Below are 21171 nucleotides of genomic sequence, written 5' to 3' on the forward strand. Positions count from 1 at the left end.
GACACCAGCGCCCCCCGCGACCCCAAAGGGAATAAGCGGGAGGAAAATGGATGGATATACGGTAATAATAATAATAACAATATTGTGACAGTTTGACCCCACACTGTCAAACAGTGACAGTGTGGGGTCAAACTGTCACAATTAAGAATAATTGTATTATTATCATATCTCAATTAGTCAATAATGGTGGCATTGAAAAAAATTCACTTTAACTCACTATTAATTACTAATATGAATATAAAAGTGCTGCAGTAATAAATGTACCAGTGTATGGGATAGTAATACAATTAATAATAATTGTATTATTATTATATTTCAATTAGTCAATAATGGTAGCATTGAAAATAGTTCACTTTAACTCAATATGAATTACTAATATGAATATAAAACTGCTTTAATAATAAATGTACCATATTTTCCGTACCATAGGGCGCATTGGATTACAAGGCGCATTGCCGATGTATGGTCTATTTTTTATCTTTTTTCATACAAAAGGCACACCGGATTATAGGGCGCATAAAAGGAGTCATATTATTATATTTTTTTCTAAATGTAAAACACTTCATTGTGGTCTACATAACATGTAATGGTTGTTCTTTGGTCAAAATGTTGCATAGATGATGTTTTACAGATCATTTTCAAGCCGCTTTCTGACAGTCGCTTCTGGATGCACCGTTTTGTGGGCGGTCTTATTTACGTGGCTCACCTACGACAGAATCTTTTCTCCGTCATCTTTGTTGCAGCGGTGTAACGTGCAAGGGCGGGAGTGGAAGAATTGTCAAAAGATGGTGATAACTGTTTTAATGACATTCAGACTTTACTTCAATCAATAACGGAGCAGCATCTCCTCATCTGGAAACAAACACACCGGAAATGTGTCCCGTTAAAAACCGTCCCACCGGAACTCTAATAACTGAAGTTCCTTGGGTGAATAATGTAAACTCACTACACCGGTATGTTTTAGCGCTTTCATGGCGAGTTTACTGACAGATATAAGTAAGAGCTTGACACTACTTTACATTAGAAATGGCAACAGCGGAGGATGAATGTCACATAAAAAGCAGAAGCTTATCGACTAAGGTTTCGCCGCGGACTACAAAGGCGGACGTGCGCGATTTTTCAGGATTTACCAGATCCTAAGTACAGACCAGCAGGTACCAGAAGGTAAGAAAAGTAGCTTTTGCATATTATTGTGAAACAAAACGCCAGATAATATGTCTTACCTTATACACACACCATAATAATACTTGTATGCTTAATGCGCCGACAATCTTTCAAGTGGTTTGGCTACATAGCTTACTAAAGTCGTACTAAAACATTTTCATAGATTTTTCAGCGCCGTGTGTAATGTGCTATATTTTCATTGGAGCATTTAAATTGTTGGTGTTGTTTATTTCAGACCCATCATAGTGCAGCCTACACTTGTCTCTTATCTTTGACTGCCGTCTACTGGTCACACTTATCATTACACCATGCACCAAATAAAATAGCTTTGAGTTGGGTGAGCTCAACCAAAGTTATTCCTTTCATCAGATTGATTGATTGATTGAAACTTTTATTAGTATATTGCACAGTTCCATACAATTGACCACTAAATGGTAACACCCGAATAAGTTTTTCAATTTGTTTAAGTCGGGGTCCAGGTAAATCAATTCATGGTATACATGGTATTATAAGGTGCACTGTCCAGTATTGAGGGGGAAAAAAAAGGATTTTAAACGCGCCTTACAGTTCGTAAAATACGGTCCTAATTAGAAATACTAATTATTACTAAATACTGCAGAGTGTACTATGCATTTTCCCCTTTATGACGACTAATAAAACTCAATGCATTGAATGAAAATGCAACTTATTGCCAAATCTAATATTTGTTATAATAGTAATAATAAAAATAATTGGGGCTGGGCGATATATCGATAAACCCGATATATCGCGGATTTGTCTATGTGCGGTATAGAAAAACATTATATCGTGATATTGGAGTATATGTTCTCACGCAGTTGCTTTTAGCTGCAGGCATTACACTACAGGCTCTTCCCACTCTTTCTTGTCTCTCCTTCTCACAGACAGCAAGCGCACTTTCCTACATACGTCACATACCTATACGCCCTCGCTAGCGGAGCCGTGCAAGTGGTAATACGAGGGAAAGAAGGTGCGAATCTGGAAACAAATGAAGGAAGAATTAATTTCCAATTACAACAGCAGGGGGTCCATCGTCTGGCGGTGGTTTGGCTTCAAGTGGGAATATGTCGAACAGACAACCGTAATTTGCAAAAGCGTTGCAACAAAAAGTAGCATTACTGCTAATATGTAGCGTTATTTGAAAAGTCACCTGCTAGAGAATGACGAGTGCTTACTCCGCATTTCAACGTCTCCGATCGGTGCCACACACCCACGCCATCAAAATGCCGAGGCAAACATTTGTAGATCAACACCGTATGAAAAAAATAGTCAACAACAAAAGGAGGTAATGTCCGCAGGAACCTACCACATGAGCTGCATGATTTCCTATCATGCAGCTCATTTTTATTTGACTGTTATTGAAATATCTTGTTTGACATCATGCACAAAAGTGCACTTTATTTGTTTTCAACTATTGAAATGGCGTTCTGTAAAAACAGTACACTTTAATTTAGTGCAGTTTTGATTCGTCATTTTAGCGACATCATGCACAAAAGTGCACTCATAACTTGTTTTAAAATGTCTCAGACAATCTTGCAGTTTCTGTTTTGAAATGACATGAATGTTTGTGCCACTGCTTAATAAATACACTTTTGGTCAATTGACTTTGTTCTGGTTTCCCTCTCTGCATGAAAGTTTAAAAGTAGCATATATTAATGCAGTATGAAGAAGAATGTTTTAATGTAGACACATAGAATCATCATACTGCTGTCATTATATGCATCAAGTGTTCATTCAAGGCTAAGGCAAAAATATGGAGATATATATGGTGTATCGTGACATGGCCTGAAGAATATTGAGATATTAAAAAAAGGCCATATCAGCCAGCCCTAATAATAATAATGTTAAATTAGCTCATTAGAACCACACAACTTTAAGCATAAATGTGGAAAAATGTTGCATTAAGTGTAAAGTAGATATAAAATGTTCTCTGACAGTCTCACACTTTGGTTTATTGAAGCAGTTGTGGAACCTGAGAGGAAGTACCTTCTCCTTGGAGCAGATAAGGATCCAGCAGCTCCATCATGTACTGGATGTCCGTGTCCAGCTGAGGCATGTCACACTGCGCCACCACGTAAGTCAACATGGGCAGGAAGTCATCAGCGCCGTACATCCTCCCTGGAAGGAAGCAAACAGACGCCACAGGGTATAAAGTATGTGTGGTGGGAACACGGGGTCAGGTTAGGGAGGGGCCGCGGGGCGCGATCGCGCTGAAACAACGGGGTAATTGTTCAGTCGGTAATATGTCAGGTTGAATTTTCCGAACCAAGAACTATACCTGAGTTGTCCTGCATGATGGTGTAGATGAGCTTGCATACCCGCAGCAGCAGTGACACCTTTTTCTCAGGCGAGTACATCTTGCTCATGGTCAGGAACTTATGTCGGATTCTTTTAATGGCCACAGGGTCAGGGGGTACCGCACCGTCCACCCCGAGCTCCTGGGGCCTCTTGGTCTTAGCAAGAGCCAGGTTCTCCTTCATCTGCTGCCATTCTCCACTGTTAACCTGAGGAGCACAAAGTCAATCAAAAGTTTAGTCATATAGCCCTAAAATCATGAGTGTCTCAAAGGGCTGCACAAGCCACAGCGACATCCTTAGACTTCCTTTTTATTGTCATTCAAATTTGAACTTTACAGTATAGATAAGAACGGAATTTCCTTGCATTAGCTTGTGGTAGTGTAGGATAAAAAAGCAATAAGGTGCAGATATAAATAAATAGATTACTGTACAGATATAAATACAGTATATTGCACTTTTGCATATGCATCCAGGTTTATGGATGTATGTTATATTGTCTTTATATTCCAGCCAGTTAATCCATTTTGGGGGGGAAATTGAGGGGATTATTATGATGCATTCAAGCTTTTACAGAACCTGGAGGTTCTGCTACGGAGGCTGCGGAACCTCTTTCTAGATTCCAGCAGTGAAAAACAGTCCTCGACTCGGATCCCACATCAGGGCAAAACATATCCATTTTCTTTTTTGACGCAAAACCCGTTTCCATATGATTTGAGAAATTGTGTTGGATGTAAATATAAACGGAATACAATGATTTGCAAATTCCTTTCAACCCATATTCATTTGAATACGCTACAAAGACAAGATATTTGATGTTCAAACTCATAAACTTTATTTTTTTTTTGCAAATAATAATTAACTTAGAATTTTATGGCTGCAACACGAGCCAAAGTAGTTGGGAAAGGGCATGTTCACCACTGTGTTACATCACCTTTTCTTTTAATAACACTCAATAAACGTTTGGGAACTGAGGAAACTAATTGTTGAAGCTTTGAAAGTGGAATTCTTTCCCATTCCTGTTTTATGTAGAGCTTCAGTCGTTCAACAGTTCGGGGTCTCCGCTGTCGTATTTTACGCTTCATAATGCGCCACACATTTTCCATGGGAGACAGGTCTGGACTGCAGGCGTGCCAGGAAAGTACCTGCACTCTTATTTTAAAAACCCACGCTGTTGTAACACGTGCTGAATGTGGTTTGGCATTGTCTTCATGAAATAAGCAGGAGCGTCCATGAAAAAAACGGCACTTAGATGGCAGCATATGTTGTTCCAAAACCTGTATGTACCTTTCAGCATTAATGGTGCCTTCACAGATGTGTAAGTTATCCATGCTGGCTTTTGACCTTTGCGTCGATAACACTCTGGATGGTTTGCTACCCCTTTGGTCCGGATGACACAATGTCAAATATTTCCAAAAACAATGTAAAATGTGGACTCATCAGACCACAGAACACTTTTCCACTTTGCATCAGTCCATCTTAGATGATCTCGGGCCCAGAGAAGCCAGCAGAGTTTCTGGATGTTGTTGATAAATGTCTTTCGCTTTGCATAGTAGAGCCTAAACTTGCACTTACAGATGTAGCGACGAACTGTATTTAGTGACAGTGGTTTTCTGAAGTGTTCCTGAGCTCATGTGGTGATATCCTTTAGTGATTGATGTGCCATCTGAGGGATCCAAAGTCATGGTCATTCAATGTGGCTGAGTTATTTCTCCAGATTCTCTGAACCTATGATGATATTATGGAGTGTAGGTGTTGAAGTCCCAAAATTTTTTTGCAATTGCATTTTGAGAAACATTCTTAAAGGCCTACTGAAATTAGATTTTCTTATTTAAACGGGGATAGCAGGTCCATTCTATGTGTCATACTTGATCATTTCGCGATATTGCCATATTTTTGCTGAAAGATTTAGTAGAGAACATCGACGATAAAGTTTGCAACTTTTGGTCGCTAATAAAAAAGCCTTGCCTGTACCAGAAGTAGCAGATGATGTGCACGTGACGTCACGGGTTGTGGAGCTCCTCACATCCGCACATTGTTTACAATCATGGCCACCAGCAGCTAGAGCGATTCGGACTGAGAAAGCGACAATTTCCCCATTAATTTGAGCAAGGATGAAAGATTCGTGGATGAGGATAATGAGAGTGAAGGACTAGAAAAAAAAAGACGAGGGCAGTGAGAGCGATTCAGATGTTATTAGACACATTTACTCGGATAATTCTGGAAAATCCTTTATCTGCCTATTGTGTTACTAGTGTTTTAGTGAGATTATATAGTACCTGAAAGTCGGAGGGGTGTTGCCACGGGTGTGTGGACCGCCAGTGTCTCCGGTGGGAGGAGGTAATTGTCCGCAGCAGCTGCAGCTGGACGCAAGGTCCGCTTTTGTCTACGGTAAGAGCCGACTTATTACCACAATTTTCTCACTGAAACATGCGGGTTGACATGTCGGTAACCATGTTCGCTTGACCACTCTGTTCCATAGTAAAGCTTCACCTTTGGGAATTTTAAACAAGGAAACACCGGCTGTGTTTGTGTGGCTAAAGGCAGCTCCAGTGCACCACTTCCCACCTCCATCTTTCTACTTTGAGTTCTCCATTATTAATTGAACAAATTGCAAAAGATTCAGCAACACAGATGTCCAGAATACTGTGTAATTATGTGATTAAAGCAGACTACTCATAGCTTGGATTGGGCTGGAAAAAAATGTCCGCTACAACCCGAGACGCCACTCGCACGCGTCATCATTCCGCGACGTTTTAAACAAGATACCTTGCGGGAAATTTAAAATTGCAATTAAGTAAACTAAACCGGCCATATTGGCATGTGTTGCAATGTTAATATTTCATCATTGATGTATAAACTATCAGACTGCGTGGTCGGTAGTAGTGGGTTTCAGTAGGCCTTTAAACTGTTTGACTATCTGCTCACGCAGTTGTGGACAAAGGGGTGTACCTCGCCTCATCCTTTCTTGTGAAAGACTGAGCATTTTTTGGGAAGCTGTTTTTATACCCAATCATGGCACTCACCTGTTCCCAATTAGCCTGCACACCTGTTGGATGTTTCAAATAAGTGTTTGATGAGCATTCCTCAACTTTATCAGTATTTATTGCCACATTTCTTAACTTCTTTGTCACGTGTTGCTGGCATCAAATTCCAAAGTTAAGATTATTTGCAAAAAAAAAAACGTTTATCAGTTTGAACATCAAATATGTTGTCTTTGTAGCATATTCAACAGAATATGGGTTGAAAATTATTTGAAAATCATTGTATTCCATTTATATTTACATCTAACACAATTTCCCAACTCATATGGAAATGGAGTTTGTAAACTGATAGTTGTACTTGCCAACCTTGAGACCTCCGAATTCGAGAGATGGGGGGTGGGGGTTTGGTGTTAGCGGATGATGTATATTGTAGCGTCCCGAAAGAGTTAGTGCTGCAACGGGGTCTGGGTGTTTGTTCTGTTGTGTTTATGTTGTGTTACGGAGCGGATGTTCTCACGAAATGCTTTTGTCATTCTTGTTTTGGTGTGGGTTCACAGTGTGGCGCATATTTCTAACAGTGTTAAAATTTTTTATACGGCAACCATACCTGCCAACCCTCCCGAATTTCAGTACCTCTTCCGAAAATCTCCTGGGTCAATTCTTCTGAATTTCTCCCGATTTCCAGCCGGACCTGAGTGAGGACAGCCTGTCGTCACGTCCACTTTCCCTCCATATAAACAGCGTGCCGGCCCAGTCATGTTATAACATCTACGGCTTTTGGAGAGTTCACAACTGTACACACAACAAGAAGGAGACTGTTATATATGTCTCCGTTATCCATAGGTTTATCTATAACCCATAAAGTAGGCAGGCACGGAGCTATTTCTCAGCATGTGTTTATTCCAGCCGGCACGTTAATACACTGACTCACAACATCGGGATTCCCATCATGCATTGCTTCAAAACTACGGCAAGTAGTAAAGTCCAAAAAAAGATAGTGACAGAGAATAGATGGAGGATGGACAATTCAACCCTAAACTCACTCTTTTCCTGCAAATTAAATTTCACAGATGCCCCGCGACCCCAAAAGGGAATAAGCGGTAGAAAATGGATGGATGGAGATGCTGCCCATACCTATGCTCCTTCAAAGGCTGTGCTACAGGCTGCAAAGCACTGCACTTTCAAATACAACCATGAGTAGAGAGGAAGGTTATGTGTGTATATGTGTAATTAAATGAACACTGACATTCAAGTATATTATATATATATATATATAAATAATTGAATTTCAGTGAATTCAAACAATAAATATACTCTTCCCCCCTTAACCCGAATTCGGAGGTCTCAAGGTTGGCAGGTATGATGGCCACGCTCAGTGTTACCTGTATGGCTGTTGACCAAGTATGCTTGCATTCACTTGTGTGTGTTTTAAAGCTGCATATGTCATGTGGCTGGGCCAGCACGCTGTTAGTATGGATGAAAAGTGGACGGGACAAAAGGTTGTAGAGGAGGCTAAAGGCAATCTCTTTAAGGCACGCCCTCAATATTTTGTTTGGGTGGAAATCGGGAGAATGGTTATCCAGGGAGATTTTTGGGACTGGCACTGAAATTCAGCAAGTATGCTGATAGTTACTATAGTTAGTTACTGATAGTTATACTACCAGTAAGACAAAGAGAGCTGGCACCATTTGGTGTTGGCAATTAGTTGTGTTAAAATTTTTATAGTGTCGGACTGTCTGTGAGGCTGTGAATGTGTAGAGGCTGAATCCTGATGGGTGATTAGACAAGCAAACATTTCACTAAAATGCATCTTTATTAGAGACGACCGATAATATCAAACTGCCGATATTACCAGCCGATAAATGCTTTAAAATGTGATATCGGAAATTATCGGAATCGGTTTCAAAAAGTAAAATGAATGAGTTTTTAAAATGCCGCTGTACGGCGTGGTAAAGGGACGTAGGGAGACGTACAGAGAAGTTGCGTCTCCCAGTCATACTTGCCAACCCTCCCGATTTTCTCGGGAGACTCCCGAATTTCAGTGCCCATCCCGAAAATCTCCAGGGGCAACCACTCTCTCAAACTTTTCCCAATTTCCACCCAGACAACAATATTGGGGGCGTGCCTTTAAGGCACTGCCTTTGCGTGCCGGCCCAATCACATAACCTCTACGGCTTTTCACACACATAAGTGAATACAGGTCACACTGAGGGTGGCCGTATAAACAACTTTAACACTGTTACAAATATGTGCCACACTGTCAACCCACACCAAACGAAAATGACAAACATATTTCTGGAGAACATCCGCACCGTAACACAACATAAACACAACAGAACAAATACTCTGAACCCTTTGCAGCACTAACTCTTCCAGGACGTTACAATATATCCGCTACCCCCGCCCCACCCACCCACCCACATCAAACCCAACCCCCCAAACTGCCCACCTCAACCTCCTCATGCTCTATCAGGGAGAGCATGTCCCAAATTCCAAGCTGCTGTTTTGAGGCATGTTTAAAAAAATCCTGCACTTTAATGATAAATATGGCAGTGCCATGTTGGCATTTTTTTCCATTATTTGAATTGATTTATTTTGGAAAACCTGGTTACATTGTTTAATGCATCCAGCGGGGCATCACAACAAAATTAGGCATAATAATGTGTTAATTCCACGACTGTATATATCGGTATCGGTTGTTATCGGCATCGGTAATTAAGAGTTGGACAGTATTGGAATATCGGATATCGGCAAAAAAGCCATTATAGGACATCTGTAGTTGCTATTGTTAGTTATTGACAGTTATACTACCAGTAAGATAAAGAGAGCTGGCGACATTTGGTGTTGACAATTAGTTGTGTTGGCCCCAGTGTGTGAATGTTGTCTATCTGTGTTGGCCCTGTGATGAGGTAGCGACTTGTCCAGGGTGTACTCCGCCTTCTGCCCGATTGTAGCTAAGATAGGCACCAGCGCCCCCCGCGACCTCAAAGGGAATAAGCGGTAGAAAATGGATGGATGGATGGATGGAAAAATTCTATAGTGTCAGACTGTGTGTTCAGGCCGAATCCTGATGGGTGACTAGACAAGCAAACTTTTCACTAAAATGCATCTTTATTTACCGTGTCTCGGCAAAAGCGATACGGTATTTTATATTATAAAAAAAAACACGATCTGGAAGATTTTAAACTTAAGTCGGAGTGTTGGGAGAAAACAGCAATTGGCATGAGTCTCACGGAGAATCCGGATGAGTTGGGCCAAGCCTCCAATGTTTCCCACCAGCAACAATAATATAGCATCTACCATCTAAATACACTGCAAAAGGTCAGTGTTCAAAAACAAGTAAAAACAAAAACAAAAATTAAGGGTACTTTACTTGAACTAAGCAAAATTATCTGCCAATGGAACAAGAAATTTCGGCTTGTCAAGACTTTCCAAAACAGGAAAAATTAGCTAATCTAAATGAATCCAAAAATACCTTAAAATAAGTATATACTCACTAATAACAAGTGCACTTTTCTTGGTAGGAAAAAAGAAACCTTTTTGCTCAATATGTTGACAAATATTCTTAAATTAAGTAAATGCTAGTGCAATTATCTTGACGTAATGATATGCGGCATCATGATTATTTTTTTCATGCTTGAAGTAAGAAATTATTAGTTTAAAAAAGTAGTTTTATACTTGTGAGTGCTGATGACAAAGCTTTGCAACAGTTGATATTCTAGTTTTAAGCATGTTTTATGCAATATAGGTAGGGGTGTCACGGTACGTGTATTTGTATTGAACCGTTTCGGTACGGGGGTTTCAGTTCAGTACGAGGGTGTATCGAACGAGTTTGTAAACTTAAGTGTTAACAAGCTGCAGTTGCCTCTGAGCAGTGAGCACCTGGCGTTGTCCCGCCCACACAACCATCTTATTGGTTACATACAAAGCCAATCAGCAGTGCATATTCAGAGCGATGTAACAGCCAATTAGCAGTGTGTATGCAGAGCGCATGTTGTCAGTGCTCCGGCGTCGAGATGAGCAGATATGTGTTTAGCAGGTGGGCAGCTGACATCGTCCATCCATTTTCTACCGCTTATTCCCTTTTGGGGTCGCGAGGGGCGCTGGCGCCTATCTCAGCTACAATCGGGCGGAAGGCGGGGTACACCCTGGACAAGTCGCCACCTTATCGCAGGGCCAACACAGATAGACAGACAACATTCACACTCACATTCACACACTAGGGCCAATTTAGTGTTGCCAATCAACCTATCCCCAGCTGCATGTCTTTGGAAGTGGGAGGAAGCCGGAGTACCCGGAGGGAACCCACGCATTCACGGGGAGAACATGCAAACTCCACACAGAAAGATCCCGAGCCTGGATTTGTACCCATGACAGCAGGACCTTCGTATTGTGAGGCAGACGCACTAACCCCTCTGCCACCATGAAGCCTAGCTGACATCGTACACTCCCCAAATTATAAAAAACACTTCCCACTCACAACTATTACAAACATCACTATGAGCCCGTTGACCTTCTAGAAACTTAAACTGCAGCTCAGGTCTCTCATAGTTCTGGCTTGAGAGCTTTTAGCGTTACGTTAGCTCATTTTGCTGTGTGTGTGTGTGTGTGTGTGTGTGTGTGTGTGTGTGTGTGTGTGTGTGTATAATAAAAGTCAACTACAGGCTTCCCAAATGCTGTAATAAATCAAGCATGATGAGTTGACTTGAAACTGTTTAATGTTGCACTTTTTATATGTAGAAGAAAAGTTTTGTCATTTTATTTATTCGAAGCAACAACTTGAGGCAGTTTAATGTTGATTAACGTGGGTAGAATTATTTTAGTGTTCCCAATGTTAAAAGGATAAAGCCATTGTTTACAAATTTGGTAAATAAATAACCCAAAAAATTATATTTTGTTGTTTTCTTACTGTACCGAAAATGAACCGAACCGTGACCTCTAAACCGAGGTACGTACCGAACCGAAATTTTTGTGTACCGTTACACTCCTAAATAAAGATCAGGAAATCTCAGCAACAAACTGTAATATCTTACTGAGATCATTTAGGACCAGAACACTTAAAACAAGTAAAACACTCTAACATAAAATCTGCTTAGAGAGAAGAATCATCTTATCAGGCAGAAAATAAGCAAATATCACACTTATTTGAGATATTTAATCTTATTTAGATTTCAGTTTTTGCAGTGCAGACTGAGACAATTTTTGTTATTGTGGTCCAAAATGGCTTTTTCAACGTTTTGTTTTGCCTACCCCTGCGTTAGTGGAAAGGCGTCAAATGAGTGAAAACGACAAACGTTACCATGGAGACGAGGGTTTTCTGACATGCCTGGCTGCAGTCACATCGCGACACCTGTCCGTCAGTAATAACAGTCCCCGACAAACTGGACCAATTCAGACCGTTACTTGTTTTGTTTTATTATTTAATTTGCATTGCCTCACATTACTTAATTCTCATTGTGTTCGTTAGGGTCCGAATGTCCCTTTGGGACAGAGGACCCTATTGAATTTCTAGCGTTTTATTCTTTCTTTTTTTCTTTCTTTATTATTATTCCGTAGCTTTGAGCTGTAATTTGACCCCCTTAACATGCTTCAAAACTCACCAAATTTTACACACACATCAGGACTGGCAAACATCGCAATTTAATCAAAAAACCTAACCACAAAACTAAAAATTGCGCTCTGGCGCCCCCTAGGAAGAAAACACAGACAAAACTGCCTGTAACTTCCAGTAGGAATGCCGTAGCGACATGAAACAAAAACCTCTATGTAGGTCTCACTTGGACCTAGATTTCATACACTGACATCTTTCAGCAAAAATCAACAAGAAGTTTGCAATTCCCCCTTCAAAACAAAAGTTTTTGTAAAAACACTCACCTTTGCCTCTTTGAAATGTAATTTGACCCCCTTAACATGCTTCAAAACTCACCAAACTGGACAAACACATTAGGACTGGCGAAAATTGAGATCTAATCAAAAAACCTAACCCCAAAACTCAAAAATGCGCTCTAGCGCCTCCTAGGAATAAAACACAGACAAAAATGTTCCGAGGAAGAAAACACAGACAAAACTGCCTGTAACTTCCAGTAGGAATGCCGTAGCGACATAAGACAAAAACCTCTATGTAGGTCTCACTTAGACCTACATTTCATACATTGACAACTCCCAGCAAAAATCAACAGGAAGTTTGCAATTCCCTCTTCAAAACAAAAGTTTAGTAAAAACTGGTCACCTTTTTTCAAACATTATCTCTGAGCGCGTTTGTCATGTCAGCTTCCAACTACTACAGGAGAGCGATTGAACCCTTCTGATTAAAAATTGATGAAATAATTTTAATTACTGCTACGGTTTTGATTTTATCAGCCTTCAAAGAACCGCTGCGCTGAAAACCATTTCAAAGATGGCCGCCGTGCGCAGACAGGGAGGGAGAAGTTTTTTTCTTTCTTTATTTTCCATACCGTCTGCTGCTGGTGCGCACGCACCAACATTTGTGAGGGAGGGGCTGTGATCGTCTATGTCAAGATGGCTGCCAGGTGCCGTAGCTGGGACGGTACGTTTTAAAGTTGTCGTTTGCATGTACCTATATGCAATAGGTACTTGGGTATCGAGTATCGATTGGAACCGGGACTACCTTTTCGATTCTCCCGGAATCGTTCAAAAGTTTAAATTTCGATTCCTAGTTTCGATACCCAGTCCGCCGACCGGAAAAAAATAATAAGTCCGCCGACCCGGAAGAAGAAGCCGCTGAACACCAACGAAGAAGCGCCCACCGCCGAGAGTGTTAGCATAGCCGAGCCTATGTAGCCGAGCGAGTCAGTCAAACATGGATAGTGGGCGTCGACGGTCGAAAGTGTGGCTTTATTTTACTGAAAAAAATTAAATATCGGCGAAATGTAACACGTGCGACAGGACTGTTTCGCACTTAGGAGGGTGCACGTCAAACATGATGAAGCACCTCCGCGTTCATGGAGTACAAATAAATGCGTGTTCCGTCTTCGACAGGAGACACTATCTGTCCAGAACGCTCACGCATCCTGCCTGAGAAGGCAGATATGGTCATTTTCCTAAACAAGAACTGTCTCTGATGTTATACTGTACCTGCTGCTAATCTGGACTGGGTTTTGCAAGTTGTTTCTTATTGTTTATTTTGATATTCTGCACCAGGTTAGCCCATCAGTGGGAGCACGGTAACATGTTTAAGTACCTAAAGCATCATACACTTGTGTGTGTAAAAGTGTTTTCATGAGGTTTCCTGCAGCATCATACCCTTGTGTGTGTAAATGTGTTTTCATGAGGTTTTCAAAAATAAAGCTCTCTTGATGAAAGTGTACCCCTGTGAAAATGTATTCATAATTTATAATATTTATCTTCAAGTTCATAGATTTGATATTTATATTCTAGTTGAAAACAGCCCTGTGAGGAATTTATGGTAAAGTTCATAAAAAGTTAATAGAATTAAAATTGATGGAGAATGTCGGACTATTTCTTTCAGAAAGACTGTAGGTTAGCTAGCTTATTTAAAATATCCCAAACTTTTTTTTTGACTTATAGGTGCTGACCATCAGGGCCGAGTTGCGACGAGAGTGTGTCGATGTTAAGATATTACGCCGAGTTGGTTAGTCTATCTGTTTGCTAATTGTAGCTACTAGCCGTACCCAGGTATTTTCAATGGCCGTTTAGCATCGGGTTTTAATCCCGTTTCCTCCTATGTTTCTGCTCCGATTGAATTTCTTTGTATGTCGAGTCTTTATTTTGGGTACTAACATATGGTGTCCGACTGTTGTGGCGTTTTAAGGCCATCTGCACTTTTTATGTGCCGAGTTGGTAGGTCAATCTGTTTGCTAATAGTATCTACTAGCCGTACCCATGTATTTTCATTCTAACTTATATCTGTCAGTAGACATGTTATGGAAGGTAAAAACTACAACATAATACAATGTAGTGTGTAGTTCTAACTTATATCTGTCAGTAGTCACGTTATGGAAGGTAAAAACTACAACATTTATGATACAAAGTAGTGTATAGTTCTAACTTACAGTATATCTGTCAGTAGACACGTTACGGAAGGTAAAAACTACAATATTTATAATTAAAAGTAGTGTATACTGTATTTCCTTGAATTGCCGCGGGGCATAGAGTATGCGCCTGCCTTGAATTACTGCCGGTTCAAACTCGCTTCCCAAAATAATTAGCGGAAGCTTAGAATTACCGCCTGGTCAAACTCGTGACGTCACGAGTGACACTTCCCCTGTCATCATTTTCAAAATGGAGGAGGCTGATTTCAATACCGGTAATTTGAAATCGCATAAAGGAAAGAAGATTATGAGCTATTCAGTAGGATGTAAGGTCCAAGCTTACATCACACTCAAATTTGTACTGCATGCCTTTGGTAAGTGCCGGAGTGAAAAGAGGTTTTAAAATCATTAGCGCATGCTTACTTTTACCGCATACGGTAGTTCTAATTTATATCTGTCAGTAGACACGTTATGGAAGGTAAAAACTACAATATAATACAAAGTAGTGTGTTGTTCTAACTTATATCTGGGAAGCCCAGACTTCCCTCTCCTCAGCCACTTCCATATATACTTTTCCATCGCTGTTTGCAGCTTTAATTTATATTTTTATTTTATTTTGCGTCGAAAATAAAAATAAAAGACATTTAAAAATATTTTTTTGAAGAAATATTTTCCTGCTGCCCAGCCTCACCCAGACTCTGCATCTAGTGGCCCCCAGGGAAATTGAGTTTGAGACCCCTGCTGTAAAATGATACTTTTAATCTCTCACCTGGAAGTCATGTAAAGCCACATCAATGACGCTCTTCAGTGGCTTCAAAACACACTTGTGCATGGACTTTTCCAGCACTTGATCTGTTGGATAGAGAGCAACACACACACACAAACATTATTTTTTTGTTTTAATGGAGAAAATTGTGTTTTTGCACCAACTGTGCAGCTAATCGCTGAATTGCGGTCCTAATGCTGCCTGAAAGGCACGGTCTGTGCTGTTTATGAATAAGGTACTTGTGCTAGAACGGACAGAGAACAGTAAGACACAATAGCACTCGTGTGACATGTTGGATATTTGGCAAGCAAGAAATAAATTAAACCCAATATGAAGAGGCGGGAGGTCTAGCTGGAGACATTGTCTTGGCCCGACTTCAACATATTATTTCAACTGAACGGTCCTAGTAATACACAATCTTTGATTCATCTACTACAGTACTTCTAAGTCCTAGCGATACACAATCTTTGATTCATCTACTACAGTACTTCTAATTGGCCCAATATCATTTAAATAAATTATGCATTGTTTTGTCATAACATTTTGCATACATTTCACATGTTTCCAGTGAAATATTTAACCTTCCATCGGGACAGTGAATGTTTGTACGTTTGATCAAGCGAAATTACTCAGAAAAGAATGGTAGATATGGAAAATTACAAACCTATTTATCATTAACTGCCTGGAAGGGACTTATGCTGTCTTTAAGTTAAAGTGGCCTACTCAGTGGCCTAGTGGTTGGAGTGTCTGCCCTGAGATCGGTAGGTCGTGAGTTCAAACCCCGACCGAGTCATACCAAAGACGATAAAAAAAGGGGCCCATTAACTCCCTGCTTGGCACTCAGCATCAAAGGGTTGGAATTGGGGGTTAAATCAACAAAAAAACAAAAACCTATTTATCATTAACTGCCTTAAATGGACTTATGCTGTTTTTAAGTTGAAGTGTTGAGGTAATTTTGGTCGCAATAATTCATTAAATTTGGGTTTCTTAACCATAGGGTTGAGGCTGTGAGGGCCTACTAGAGGGCCGCCAAAAAAATATCTGTTCTCAGCTGTGGCCCACCTGGGCCATTTGAGTTGTAATACACTTTTCCACCACGTGTGGCAGTAATGACAATCTCAAACAAACAGAAAAAGTCTGGAGTGAAGTTTCTAAAGCGCAAAAATAATGATTAATGTAGTGAAGCTCTATTTAGAATAGAATAGAATAGAGTTTTATTGTCATTATTGCAATGAACAGGTTCAAAGAACAACAATGCAATTTAATTTTATTATTAGTTTAGTTGGAATGTATTTATTTTAGAATTGCATAATTGCATGTAAAAGGTACCTCATTTCGCAGTATATGTCGCGAGTTCAAACCTCGGCCAAGTCATACCAAAGTCGATAACAATGGGACCCATTACCTCCCTGCTTGGCACTCAGCATCAAGTGTTGGAATTGGGGGTTAAATCACCAAAAATTATTCCCGGGCGCGCCCACCGCTGCTGCTCACTGCTCCCCTCACCTCCCAGGGGGTGATCAAGGGTGATGGGTAAAATGCAGAGAATAATTTCGCCCACACCTAGTGCGTGTGTGACAATCATTGGTACTTAAACTTTTTAACAATGGTCGGTATGGAAAAACACAAACCTATTTATCATTAACTGCCTGGAATGGACTTATGCTGTCTTTTTGCTGTGGGGGACGGCGTGGTGAAGTTGGTAGAGTGGCTGTGCCAGCAATCTGAGGGTTATTGGTTCAATACCCACCTTCTACCATCCTAGTCACATCCGTTGTGTCCTTGGGCAAGACACTTTACCATTGCTTCTGATGGGTCCTGGTGAGCGCCTTGTATGGTAGCTCCCGCCGTTAGTTTGTGAATGTGTGTGTGAATGTGGTGAATGGGTGAATGTGGAAATACTGTCAAAGCGCTTTGGGCTCCTTAAAAACGGTAGAAAAGCGCCGTACAAGTACAACCCATTTACCATTTACTTTAAGTTGAAGTGGCGGGGTAATTGTGGTCGCAATAATTAATTAAATTGGGGTTTGTTGACCATAGGGTTGGAGCCTATTGTTGGGCCGTGAGGGCCGCCGAAAAATATCTGTTCTCAGCTGCGGCCCACCTGGGCCATTAGAGTACTCGATTGTAATACACTTTTGTAATAAACAGAAAAAGTATGCAGCTAAAGTTACAGAGAAGAGCCCCAAGCACAAAAAATATGATTAATGTGGTGAAGCTCTATTTTCCTTTGCATCTTAATTCGATTATTAATTTAGTTGGAATGTATTAATTTTAGAATTGCGTAATTGCATGTAAAGGTCCCTCATTTTGCAATATATGTCGCGAGTTCAAACCCCAGCTGAGTCATACCAAAGACGATAAAAATGGGACTCATTACCTCCCTTCTTGGCACTCAGCATCAAGGGTTGGAATTGGGGGTTAAATCACCAAAAATGATTCCCGGGCACGGCCACCGCTTCTGCCCACTGCTCCCCTCACCTACCAGGGGGTGATCAAGAGCAGAGGTGGGTAGTAACGTTATACATTTACTCCGTTACATTTACTTGAGTAACTTTTGGAATAAATTGTACTTCTACGAGTAGTTTTTATGCAACATACTTTTACTTTTACTTCAGTATATTTAAGAAACGCTACTTTTACTCTGTTCCAATTATCTACATTCAGTTCGCTACTCGCTACTTTTTTTTTTATCCACCAATCACATGCAGTCACTGGTGACGTTGGACCAATCAAACAGAGCCAGGCGGTCACATGACCCGACTTAAACAAGTTGAAAAACTTATTGGGGTGTTGCCATTTAGTGGTCAATTGTACGGAATATGTACTGTACTGTGCAATCTAATAATAAAAGTTTCAATCAATTAATCAATCAAAAGTGTAAAGGAAATAAGATGATTTTTATTCCAACCGTACTTCCCGTCAAAAGCCTAAAGACTGGTCGCACAGTTCCTGTCTTCACAATAAAAGTGTCGCTCCATCGCGCCAGCGCTAACAAAATAAGAGTCTCCGAAAGCCAGAGCAAACAAGCTAGCAAGCTACGGAGTTTGCCGCCAATGTATTTCTTGTAAAGTGTATAAAAACAAATATGGAAGCTGGACAAACAAGATGCCAAAAACCAACGACTTTCATGTGGTATTAGACGGAAAGGAGGAACTTTTTTTCTCTTCCATTTGAAAACATGGACGTTATCAGCACTACTGTCTGATTCCAATCAATTCAAGTCATCAGAATCAGGTAATACACCAACTTATATTCTTGTCTTCATGAAAGATAGGAATCTATATGTTAAACATGCATGTAAATTCATTAAAACACCTTTAACATGTCAACAAAAACAGCAAAATAAATAAATATAAATGATATACCGTATATATATATATGTATATATATATATATATATACATATATACATATATATATATATATATATATATATATATATATATATACACACACACACATATATGATATGTGTGTGTATGTATATGTATATATGAGGTAGATCACCTCGACTTGGTCATTTATTAAGTAATTGATAAACGTTGAAAAACTTATTGGGGTGTTACGATTTAGTGGTCAATTGTACGGAATATGTACTGTACTGTACAATTTACTAATACAAGTTTCAATCAATCAATCAATCAAATCAATGAATGCCTACTGAGCCTATGGTGCTGTTAAGTTATTGTGGTTCAATGTGCCATTTTTATTTTTATTTTAATGTACTATTATTTAATATATATTATTGTTTTAGTTGCTTAAGGGATATTCTTGGCTCTGAAATTGCTCATTGCTATTTTTATGTTTTTGTGCATTATTTGTTGCCGTAATCAGGTTACTCATTAGTTACTCAGTACTTGAGTAGTTTTTTCACAACATACTTTTTACTTTTACTCAAGTAAATATTTGGGTGATTACTCCTTACTTTTACTTGAGTACAATTTCTGGCTACTCTACCCACCTCTGATCAAGGGTGATGGGTCGAATGCAGAGAATCATTTCGCCCACACCAAGTGTGTGTGTGAGACAATCATTGGTACTCTAACTTTAACTTATTTGATTATTACTTATTTTGTAATTAGCCTGACCTAAGCCTTGATAAAAAATATTTGTGATTACCACATGCTTGCATAGCATTTAACAAGATATATCCTGTAAAATGTTAAGTAGATTGGATACAATTATTGAATACAATTAAAATCAAGAGTAAGATGACTAATTCTGTGTTAATATTTGAGTGGGCCCCGGCTCTTCTCTAGTGGAAACGTTGGGCCCCCGATGTTAAAAAGGTTAAGAACCCCTGCATTAAATTAAGCTCACTGCCAGAGGACAGACACGCTGCAAAGCCCGAAAGTGGTGTCTGTGTGCTTTTCCCCTTTACGCTCATCACAATGAAAATGGTGCCTCGGGGTAATTTGTATGTCTAAGTAATATGCAACCATAAGTATTTGATACCTATTTATATTGACACATGTCGTGTTTTAGACTGCTATACAGTTCAATTAAGGACACTTATTACGAATGTCTAGCTTGTGGGCTATTGTGTGCTTTGCTGTTGTGTAGCTGCTCGCTAGCACCTAGTAGATAGATAGATAGATAGATAGATAGATAGATAGATAGATAGATAGATAGATAGATACTTTATTGATTATATATATTGACTATAGTTACCTAAACCCTACCATATTTACCTTTTGTAAATGACTTGACTCCAGCTTTGCACAGGTAAATGCAGAGATTTTAGACGCAGCTGATATAATCCAACACTTGTTCTTTGTTTGCTGATATCAGGCCGATATCAGATATCAACGTTAGAACGGGACACCACCAGGATAAACAAAGCCTTTCTATTATTGTTAAGAGATGTCCAATAATGACTTTTTTGACGATATTCTGATATTGTCCAACACTTAATTACCGATTCCGATATCAACCGATACCCATATATTCGGCCGTGGAATTAACACACTATTATGCCTAATTTTGTTGTGATGTCCCGCTGGATGCATTAAACAATGTTACAAGGTTTTTCTGAAATAAATCAACTCAAGTTATGGAAAAAAAAATGCCAACATGGCACTGCCATATTTATTATTGAAGTCACAAAGTGTGTTATTTTTTTTAACATGCCTCAAAACAGCAGCTGGGAATTTGGGACATGCTCTCCCTGAGAGAGCATGAGGAGGTTGAGGTGGGCGGAGATTTAGGTAGGGGGTGGCGGTGGGTGTATATTGTAGCGTCCCGGAAGAGTTAGTGCTGCAAGGGGTTCTGGGCATTTGTTCTGTTGTGTTACGGTGTGGATGTTCTCCCGAAATGTGTTTGTCATTCTTGTTTGGTATGGGTTCACAGTGCTGCGCATATTTGCAATAGTGTTAAAGTTCTTTATACGGCCACCCTCAGTGTGACCTGTATGGCTGTTGACCAAGTATGCGTTGCATTCATTTGAGTGTGTTTGCAAAGCTGTAGATATTATGTGATTGGGCTGGCACGCAAAGGAAGTGCCTTTAAGGCACGCCCCCAATATTGTTGTCTGGGTGGAAATCGGGAGAATGGTTGCCCCGGGAGATTTTCGGGAGGGGCACTGAAATTCGTGAGTCTCCCGGGAAAATCGGGAGTGTTGGCAAGTTTGACTGGGAGACGCAACTGCTCTGTACTTATCCCTACTTCTCCCTACGTCCGTGTACCACTCCGTACAAAGGCTTTTTAAAAAGTCATACATTTTACTTTTTGAAACCAATACTTATAATTTCCGATATTACAATTTAAAGCATTTATCGGCCGATAATATTGGCAGTCCGATATTATCGGATATCGCTAATTATTATTGACCATGACCTCATGTGGCGTGAACATACCTATGTACATGGAATCCTCTGAATGTTCCTTATATGTTCTTATTCTCCGGGACGTAATAAGCAACATTTAATTCG

At 40.0% G+C, this 21171-nt stretch overlaps 1 protein-coding gene across 5 annotated transcripts in view; it reads right to left on the bottom strand.

Moving 5' to 3' along the window:
- Nucleotides 1–21171, bottom strand: part of LOC133557255 (ras and Rab interactor 2-like) — a 100661-nt gene that overhangs the window by 18311 nt on the left and 61179 nt on the right. For all 5 annotated transcript variants that reach the window (XM_061907602.1, XM_061907610.1, XM_061907619.1 and 2 more), the window contains 3 exons: nt 15242–15324; nt 3461–3686; nt 3169–3300 (listed from right to left, as the gene is read on the bottom strand). In XM_061907602.1, the coding sequence (XP_061763586.1) occupies nt 3169–3300; nt 3461–3686; nt 15242–15324 (441 nt within the window). The remainder of the gene's footprint in view (nt 1–3168; nt 3301–3460; nt 3687–15241; nt 15325–21171) is intronic.

Source organism: Nerophis ophidion, linkage group LG01, assembly GCF_033978795.1.
Source record: "Nerophis ophidion isolate RoL-2023_Sa linkage group LG01, RoL_Noph_v1.0, whole genome shotgun sequence".
NCBI classification, from domain to species: Eukaryota; Metazoa; Chordata; class Actinopteri; order Syngnathiformes; family Syngnathidae; genus Nerophis; species Nerophis ophidion.